Source organism: Clarias gariepinus, chromosome 25 (genome assembly GCF_024256425.1).
Source record: "Clarias gariepinus isolate MV-2021 ecotype Netherlands chromosome 25, CGAR_prim_01v2, whole genome shotgun sequence".
NCBI classification, from domain to species: Eukaryota; Metazoa; Chordata; class Actinopteri; order Siluriformes; family Clariidae; genus Clarias; species Clarias gariepinus.
In genome coordinates this window covers 22932378-22942921 of record NC_071124.1, presented here as the reverse complement: position 1 = coordinate 22942921, position 10544 = coordinate 22932378, and the positions used below count along the sequence as shown (strand labels likewise).

The window sequence follows — 10544 nt, the reverse complement described above, 5'->3', positions numbered from 1 at the left end:
TAAAGCAGTCTGTGTCAGTAGGGACAGTAGTTTTGAGTATTTTTTGTACGAATTCTGTATTGTTACAAAGTGCTGACACTGGAGACTCCTTCCTTAAATGTTACATCAAAGTTTCCTTACAGACTTTCCAGCCGTATCAAAAGAGCATGCAATGTTTTTGCAATGTTCATTATTATTAGTCTTTGCTTATGTGTAGCGTAAATCCCTATGAATGACCTGTGTCACTATAGCAACGATAATGTATTTAAAACGAGCACATTAATATAAGCCTGCGATTTTCAGCTGCATTACAGTCAGAGCTGCTGTTATTGAAAATTAATTAACACCTTCCAGACCTACAGATTGTTTTTTCTACCCCTCTGCTGCTTGTATGATTATATTAACAGAGCGTGTAAATCTTTCCTGTCTAATTGGATGCTCTTTGCTAATTTTTCACAAAAATAAATGATTTGTAAAAACATAACACTAAATGAACAGCAGGCAGTGAATACTTTGGTTTTATTATATCATGCAGCGACACCATGATCGGTTCAGAAACACACACTATCATCACCTCTTCCTCTGGGACCTTACACCTCTTGGTGACAACATGATGTGTCAGTGCACATGCTTGCTTTCCGGGTAATTCGTTTATTAAGAGGCTCGAAATCTCATCAATGTGCCCCAAAAAAAGTTCAAAGTGTTGTCATTAAGCTTAATGTTTATAAGCTGGTAGACCTTTTAAGGAGACTTTAATCACCTAACCTGGCAGATGCCACAAAGAGTATATACATATATATAGACATATGGACGAGTGTGTACTTGGTAACCTTCATGTTATTCTATCTCACAGAGCCTATCTGTGCAGTTGTCCAGTTGTGAACAGTGAAGGAGATGCATGGCTGGCAGATGTAGGTGGTCAAAATGTCAGACATGGTGGCAGACACATCGCTACAGGCAAATGTATATATCAGTCCCAAGGCCAGCTGTCCATCTGGGAGTGATACAGTGCAAACAGCGAGGTGATGAGGCTATTACAAATTTGTTAAAGGTTATTAAAAGGTGGTTGTGTAACAAGATGAATATGCTATTGGGGTCAGTATATCTACTTAAAATACATTACTGCTGAAAACCCACTGTCTGTGTGCAGGAAGAAACTGTGTGCAAGTTTTCCCATTTTATATATATTTTATATTTTATGTATACCCTCTTATCATTTGTAGAGTTATTTGGTGTCGTCTTAATAAATATGTTTGAGTATAAAATTGTATAATTAATAGTTAAATATCGCAGTTTAACTTGATGTCGCAATGTCAAAATAATTGTAATAATGGTCAAAAAATCGTTAAGCCATAATTCTTAGGATAAAGTAGTTAAAATTAACTACTAAATTAATTCCAAATGCAATTTAAACATCCAGTAATACTGTAGGCACAAACAGCTAGGTTACACTGCCCTCTGGTGGATACATGCCAAAAGATAAATGTGTGCAATTTGATGCCTAATTAATGTTAAATTGATTGATTGATTGATTGATTGATTGATTGATTGATTGAACCATATGTTATTATTTGAATGAATTATTAATTAAATTAAAACACAACGATAATATTTACCATTGCAAAATCTCTCTATATAAAACAGAAAGAGTGTGTGTGGCTGCGGTGGCGGTGGTGTTTGCCAAGGTGAGCAATGGGCAGCCTACTTTTATGTTATAGTGTGAGCATGCCACATGCATTTCTCACCCACTGTTACAGTATGTATATGTCATCTTGTGGGTGTATCACAGGCATACCTCACTAACTGTTCCAAAAGGCAGCGCCATCCACTTTTAAATCATACTGTGATTGTGCCACAGGCGTTCCTCATCGAATGCACCAGGTGCGTTGGGCCAAGCTCATAGCTAATGATTACACTGTAGAGCATATGACAGGCAGAACTAGGGGCCACCAAAAAATTGAAGCAGCATGAGGAGTGGCAGCGAGTTGACCACAATCTCCATTCTCAGGTATGGGTTGCATGCAAGCATCAGGATCTGCACATGGGCGGAGCCATAAGTAAACTTAAACATGACTAAACAGTTATAAATATAAAATTATACATAGGTTTATATTAAACTGTTTATTAATAGAAAAAGATAAATGTTGTAATATACATATGACTGAATCTTTTTAGGCATGAGCAAATATATGGATTATGTCTGCTCAATTCAAGCTGTTTTTTGTTTGTTTTGTTTTAATGAATGACTGTATAGTGTACCAATTGTAAAGCACAACTGGTATGATGTATTCGGTGGTGGACATGTAGTACATACTAAATTCCATAATTAAGAACAACACCTGTAACCAGTAAACCTGTTTGTCCATGCAGTTATCTAATCAGCCAGTCTTGGGTTTACATACATGGGGTCTCTCACTCATTCTCTATACCTGTTATCCTGCACAGGGTTACCTATAGCAGAGGACTCGGAGCGCTAGGTGGGGTACACCCTGGACAGGGTTCCAGTTCTTTGCAGAGCACATGCACTCATACACTAAAACACTATGGGCAATTTGGAAATTAGTGTAATCTGCATGTCTTTGGGCTGAGGGAGGAAACCAGAGTGCGCGGAGGAAACCTAGCAAGCAAACTCCACACACAAAGGCCTGAAGGTGGGACTCAAACCTTCACATTGATGTGAAAAAAAAAAAACTAAATACACTAACTCTTTAGGTGAATTATTAGTGTTTCATTGAAGAGAAATGTCAGGGGAGAATGGCTGGACTGCATTGAGCTGATAGGAAGGCTATGACCTTCTGGAAAGTTTTGGTGACCTTACAGCGTACTTTAGACTAAATTCAGTCATGTATGCTACTTTGTGATTTGCCTCCACTAGGGTTTAGTTTGGAATTTTTTTTTTTTTTTCTTACACTCTACACAAGTGTCACTACTGTTATTATTATTATCGTTCGTTGATACTTCAAATCCCCTCATGCATCACGGTTGAACCGGAAGTGTTTTCTCGTGACCTTGGAGTGTCAGTTTGAGAGCACTAGAAGAGGCAGCATGGCTGGGAACGAGCCTGGAGTAAGTCGTTACCTTATTAAAATAAAATAAAAAATCCGTAAATAATTATGACGTTGATCATCTAATGTAGTGTTTAAATGTGTTAGTGGTGCGTGTCGTTTGATTTATTTATCATTTTTAGTTGAATGTGCTCTGTGATATTTATTGGCTAGCTAGAAGCTTAGCCGAGATATTGCGTTAATATTTTGCGCGTGCGTGTGTGTCTACTGTTATATACTAATATAAAATATGAACATTTAACAATCATTCGTATGTGTGTATATTGCTAAAACCCTGACATTAATGTGAAATTCAGTTACACAACATGTTAACGATGTGTACGGGTTAGAGGTACCGTTACATTAGCTAGTTGTGCTAGTAAGAGGACAGGGTAAACCATTCAGCGCGTGAGCATTTAAGGACAAACCGTTAGAATTTAAAATTTTCATTTCAAATTGTCTGCGTCACGTGAGTTGTTTTCTTTTTCTGGAATCTTATTTAATTCTGTGCTCGTGAAACTAACTAAGGTTTTACGCACGCGCCGGAATAAAGACATGCATAATAAAGAGCACACTACACTCTAACATTAAACACTGTGTGTGGACATTTTTAGTGAAATTCATTTGTGAATTGTGATGCATTGAAATCCATCGTTGACCTTGTAGTGAATCTGTTTCTATTTTGACATAGAACAAGCCATGTCTCAAATCGTGCATAGTGAACCATTCTGAGCCACTCACTTATTCAATCATTCATCCATTCATCCATCCATCCACATTAAGCTCTTTATTATGGGTATACATACCATGTTAGGGTCATGTTAGAGCCAAAAAATATTGTGTGCATTCCAGACTAAGCAATTCATATTTAGTTAAACCAGTTCAATCGGTAAACTTGCATTGGAGGAAACGTGGGAAACCCAGAGGAACCCCAGGTGATCATGAATCAAACCAGAAGCTGTAAGGTGTTTGTTTGTTTTAGTTTTTTTGTATGACTGAGTGGAAAGAAATATGCTTTTGGTTTTGTTTGTCTTTTTTTTTTTTTTTTTTTGGAAAATAGCTGAGGTGTCACTAGTACTAAAAATGTCCTTTTGTAAAATATTTTTTTTAATTACTAGAAATTACCCACGGCTCTGCCTGTGTGCAGATCCTGACACTCTCATGCTACCATTACTTGTTTATAGTGTTCACATCCGCTCCTCACACTGCTCCAATGATTTAACAGATATATTATTACCTCACAGTATGACATACAGGCACAGTTTACTGTTGCGTTGCACCTGCAGGGTCTAGGTTTGACTCCAACTTCAGTGTCTGTGTGCATGCCAAAGACATGCAGTTTAGGCTAATTGGCATTCCTAAATCGCCCATAGTGTGTGAATGAGCATTTGAGTGTGTGAATACGTGTGTGCTCTGCGATGGATTGGCACCCCGTCCAAGGTGTGCCCCGCCTCATGCCCTAAGTCTCCTGGGGTATGCTCCAAGCACTCTGTGATGCTGGCCACTGTTATTTTTAATATGAATGTGAAGGAAAAGAAATCTGCTTTTGATTTGGTTTTCTGTTTTTGTTTAATTTTTGTTTTATTGCATGTAGATAAACAGACCAAAAAGGGGAAAAATGTGAGGTGTGTCTGGGACTGAAAATGACCTTTTATAAAATACTAGGGCCAGTTCAACAGCAGACCTTTTAAAGAATTGGCTTTGTTTTTCCATGGACTAGAAAGACATCTCTACTTTCCCAGTAATGCTAGTGGGCAAAAAAACGATAATGGCAAGCACAGCAACAACAATGGCGAATTTCATCATGGCCATGTGAGCAGTTCTTCTTATCATTACTAGAAAGCAATTGAGCTGTCCGTTGCATATTTTATCCTGGAATAGTATGGAATTATGCAACTGGTTTTTCTGTCTGAGAGCCAGAACTGGTTTGAAATTGGGAAGCCAGAAGAACTGGTTCGAAATTGGGCGCCAGCTCCAAAATAGCTTGCAGACCTGCCTTGGTAAGGGATGTATCATGATTCTTTTGTGTGGCAATCCATGTTTCACAACAAAATAAATGTTTTTAATTTTTTTTTAATTATTATTTGCATGTTTGCATTTAAGGTGGTAAAACGTTGCCGTTACCCCATAATCCTATTGGTGGCACACTCTAAATGTGCATTCACACATTGACAGGCAGTTCTGCATCCTGTGTGGTAGAAGTGAATTATTTGCTAAGTTTGTTTAGAATTATAATAAAATTTGAAAATATGAATTGCAACCTTTATATGAATGTGATATTTGTAGAATCACAAAACAAATATTTACCTATGTATCGTGGTGATCAGGTATCGTCCTGTTCCTTGTGATTCCCATACATAAGTTCTACAGCTTTGTAAGTCACAATTGTGTCTCGTGGCTCATTTTTGGACCTCTGCCTAAAAAAAAAAACATTTGGGTTACTCTCTACAGTCAAGTACATTTAGAATACTTTCAGGCTGCAGGTAGTGTTTACTTGAAAATGGACAGTGACCACTTCACTTAGATACTCTCCAACCTGTTATTTTGGTCCTCACTTGAGTGTGATTGTTGTTTTATCACCTCCCTAAAGCATCTATAGAGGAGGAGAGTACACTGGGGTTTCAAAGTGCTTTATATGTGAAAGCACCTGTAGGGTTCAAGCACCTGTAGGGTTCAAGCACAAGAACTAACCACAAGCAGAATCAGTTTAAGTAAAATGAGATGGAAGACAAAGTGCAATACTGAGCGCTTATACAAAATATTTATTTATGTGGCAAAAGTTAAAAGCAGTGCAGAATAATTGTGACATCTTTTTTTTTATTATACTCTGTTTTTTTTTTTTCCTCCAAAAAGGGCTAAAACCTGTTTCTCTCTTATCTCTTCCTTCGCAGGGTTTTCTGCAGCAACTGAGGCAGATTGCAGGCCGGATGTCCTCCGGGGGTCCACGAGGAGCCGGGCTCGGCATCAAACTGCTCATCGGTGCTGGGGCGCTGGTTTACGGTGTTAAAGAAGCTACATACACAGGTAACACAGTTGCTATAACATTCCACAGGTCACTTTGTACTAAAACACAGCTAATAGAGATTCATCTATTTGTTATAATCGCCTTTAGGATACTTAATGAGGCAGAGAAATGTCTAGATATACATACAGAATACAGTATTTAAGGCTTTATCAGTGTAGCTGCATCAAGGCATTAGGTTGTCTGTCCACTAACAGTTGTCTGATTGTCCTTACAGTGGAAGGTGGACAGAGGGCAATTATCTTCAGCAGAATTGGAGGCATTCAGATGGACACAGTGCTGGCAGAGGGACTGCATTTCAGGTTTTATATCTTTCACCCTTTTTTATGTTCATCTACTTTGGTCATTTCCATAAATGTACATATACACCACAAAAGCATAAAAATGTGTTGTTTTAATGAGACACATGTATGAGTGCTATGAGACTGGTAAGCAATAAAAATGTATTCTGCAACTTTAAAAAAATAATTCATTTTTAATAAATGTTACCAGAATACCATGGTTTCAGTATCCGATCATTTATGACATCCGAGCCAGACCTCGCAAGATTTCATCTCTGACAGGAAGCAAAGGTATATTTCCGATAGGAAAAAAAGTATTGGCACTCTTGATAATTTAACTTTTGTTTTCATAATTTTATTAATTCATTTGATTGTTTTTTTTATAGCCATCATAAGTGATACCTCTTTTCACCTACAGATCTTCAGATGGTGAACATCGCTCTGCGCGTGCTGTCTCGGCCCATCGCCTCCAACCTGCCCTTCCTCTACCAGCACTTGGGTCAGGACTACGATGAGCGGGTGCTGCCCTCCATCGTCAACGAGGTCCTTAAGAGCGTCGTTGCCAAGTTTAATGCCTCACAGCTCATCACACAGAGAGCTCAGGTACTCTCCCAACCCACACCGATATACCTTTTCATTGATCTGAATCAAAAAGTTAGAAATGCACTCATTTGTGTCACATTTTATTTTCCTGATGGGGTGTCTAGGTGTCTCTGCTGATCAGAAGGGAGCTAATAGAAAGAGCTAAAGACTTCAACATCATTCTGGATGATGTGGCCATTACAGAACTCAGCTTCAGCAAGGAGTATACAGCTGCTGTGGAGGCCAAGCAAGTCGGTAAGGAACCCTAGCACAGCAGTATTACCGGTCATAGGTTAGCAAGTTGCTTTAGTAGTAGTATTAGTTAAAGTCATAATGGTTTGATCACAATTGTAAATATTGTAAAGCTATTCCTATAGAATCCCTAGAAGCCCAATAAATTTTACTTCCAGTTAGTCTCACTGGATGTTGACAGAATCTCTTTGCATTCAACTTAATGACTGTTAGACTGTGTTCAGAGTTTGTCTAAAAATATGAAACATATAATGCACTCGGCTTGCTCTGACACGCTGAAACTTGATTAAAAGGTGAAAAATTTGAGTAGTCTGATTTGTATGGACTGTAATCATGTCCAGGGGGAAAAAGCTTCCAACTGGTAAAAACGGTTTACGTTATTCTCAGTGAGTTTGATGGTCTAGAGGTACTGTAAAGCTCTTGTCTACATGGAACATGTCATGTATCCAAACAATACAATGGCTTGGATTGAATCTCTATAGTTTTTTTTTTTTTGTGGGTCTTACCAGCTTCACTCTGGTAAGGGACCCGTTTATTGTACATTACGTTAATAATTCTTTACCGCTTTTACAATGTGTTCTAAGCAACAACAACAACAAAAAAGTTCTTTGTTCTTACAATAATCATCCATCAGGAGGCAGCATTGTCACTTATGTCCATGCAGCATCCTTACATTAATACCGCAGACCAGTGTTGCTCAGTGTGCACACTGCAAGAATACTTTTAATCTGCCGGGTCGGTTTACAGCTTTTCGATTTTATGAATAATCTCGCACATGATTTGCCCTTTGCTTATGTTCAGCCCAGCAGGAGGCCCAGAGAGCTCAGTTCTACGTGGAGAAGGCCAAGCAGGACCAGAGGCAGAAGATCATCCAGGCTGAGGGAGAGGCTCAGGCTGCTAAAATGGTGAATATTTCACCTCTTTATTTAATTTAGTTAGACGCAAGTAGACTTGAATATGACCCGGTTGGTTTTCGTTAATGTTTAAGGTTGTTAATTTGGTACACAAAATGTGTGGCTAAACAGAAGAGATCACTCTGGATGAGATGCACCCCCTCACCCCTTAACTGATTTTATTTTTTCTAATCAAGATTATTAATTGTGAAATATCTTTGTAGTAAATTTTGTGTTTAGTTTGTTAATAGAGTAATGAAAATTTGCAATAAAATTGTAATGGCAAGAAACTATCTTAAATGTAGATGGAGAAAATGTCAGCTGTGCCATAACATGACAAAAATAAACATAATATACACTATGAATAGCACTTAAGTACAACATTGTGCAATAAAGTATTCCTGAGACATTACTGCATATACAATTTTTTTGTGCCCTCCTGCAGGTGCATATATAATATAAGTTCTCAGCAAAACTGTAGTTTGTCACAGATTTAATGCACAGTAAGCATTTTTTCAAGGTTACTCTATGGGAGCTAAGCAGTCTTTTATATTGTATTCTTTTGTCCTTCTTTCTTTCCTTTTTTTTTCTCCTCATATGATGTAACACTGCATGCCACAGGTCAGTTTGTTCTCTGCTGATGAGGACAGAAATGCAGGATGAGGTCTTTATTATCTGTGTGTGTTGTGTGCGTTTGTGTATTCCAGCTGGGTGAAGCCGTAACAAAGAATCCTGGCTACCTTAAACTGAGACGTATCCGAGCCGCCCAGAACATCGCCAAGACGGTAAGATCAGAACGTGTAACCCCATTGGTGTTTATGATTAAAATACCACCCTGCCAGGCGGATTGAGGATTGTATAACACAAGCATGGGTTGTAGATAAATCTGGATGTGAAGCAATCTTGCCCTTGTGTGTATTTGCAGGTGTCAACTTCGCAGAATAAAGTATACCTGAATGCAGACAGCCTAGTGCTGAACCTGCAGGACAGCTCCTTCAACAAGTAAGGCCCTCTTCTGTCCTTGTTATGAAACAATGTGAACATTTTGAAATGTTGCTTTGTTAAAAGCGTACAAGCTTTAAGGTCAAGGCTGAATCTCTTTCTTTTCCTCTGTAGCTGTAGCAGGGTTTAGATGTTATGTACGCATGGGGAGAGCTGCATCATTGATGTTTGCATGTCATGCTCTAATTGGTTCAGAAGATCAGCTTGACCTGATGAGTTAATTTGACTCTCAAGCCCTTTCTTTTAATACACACTGAGCTTCACTCGTAATCATGAACAGAATGATTAGCGATACTTGGTTACACCACGAAAGCATGACGCATTTTGAGTCTGTGTACTCTGGCCGGGGGCGGAGGGGGGGGAATAGGGAATGTAGTGATGTATGTTTGCAGAGAGAAAAAAAAAACTGATAATGCTTAGTGTTTTTGATTGTCACAATAACAATCACATATCAATTAATTTTTTTTTTTTTTTCATTGAAGTACTTAGATTCAAACAAAAAAAAAAAGTTAGCAAAGTAATTTTTACTGTGTAACCTTAAATTACATGATGATAATTGTGTTTCCTGTTTTACAGTTTGTCCTTGGGGAAATAAGAAGCATCGTCCTAGGCGAGTGTGCGCATTCCTTGTGTTGAACATCTCTGCTGTTTAACGTCTACTACAAACCGACCTCTCTAAGCAGTGCCTGTCTCTAAGTGCAGGCTGTCCAGCAAGGCGTTGGGTGCCCATTAAAACACACACAAACACACATTTAAGGAGACTTATTACACATGGTTTAGACACCACCCATCTGTTAATGGGGTTCAAAGGTTACATAAAAGTCTCACCATAATTTTTGGCTTATTATCTAATGAAGAATCAGTCTAACAATCCAGTGCATTGAAATAAGTAGGTATGTTAACTGTCCATATGGTACAGACATAGTATTATGAATACACAAATACATATTCTTAAATCGGACAATGTATATTAAGATTCACTCAGCCATTAGTTATTGTTTACACATTTGGTATTTAGTTTGTTTTTGTCCCTGCTGTTTTTCCTGAGCTTAAGGACAAGCAGGCTCCTCTGCGATGTGTAATCTGACCAAGCACTCAACACTCATTAAATCTTTTGATTTTTCGGACTAAAAGCCTGATTGTGTTCTTTTGTTTTACTTATAGTGATTCAGTTATGTGGTAGGAACAAGAATGGGCACGGGACTGAAATTTTAAACCATCAAATGAACTGGTATTTGAGTACGTACATGATTCAAGAACTACTGTTGATCAGGTCAGTTCTACCATATTGATATTATTATATAATTAAATATAAAAGCTGATCATGTTCCAGTATCAAATGCAACTCATGCAACAGCAGGGTATATGGGTTTATGGAGTACTAATAGAAACAAACTGAGTGTGAGTTCAGACTACAAGATAAGGGGAGAGGAGTATAGGGTATAGGTTCTTCGTACAGATGTTTGTTTCTTTTCCTGTTGATGAAAAG

General features: G+C 38.2%; 1 protein-coding gene across 1 annotated transcript; it reads left to right on the top strand.

Moving 5' to 3' along the window:
• The first annotated feature begins 2934 nt into the window (after positions 1 to 2934).
• phb2a (prohibitin 2a) lies at positions 2935 to 10201 on the top strand. Its single transcript, XM_053486100.1, has 10 exons — positions 2935 to 3045; positions 5915 to 6047; positions 6263 to 6347; positions 6538 to 6617; positions 6745 to 6929; positions 7034 to 7163; positions 7962 to 8065; positions 8761 to 8838; positions 8979 to 9055; positions 9632 to 10201. The coding sequence occupies exons 1-10, from the start codon at positions 3025 to 3027 to the stop codon at positions 9648 to 9650; spliced, it is 912 nt and encodes a 303-aa protein (XP_053342075.1). The 5' UTR covers positions 2935 to 3024; the 3' UTR covers positions 9651 to 10201.
• Positions 10202 to 10544: the final 343 nt, after the last annotated feature.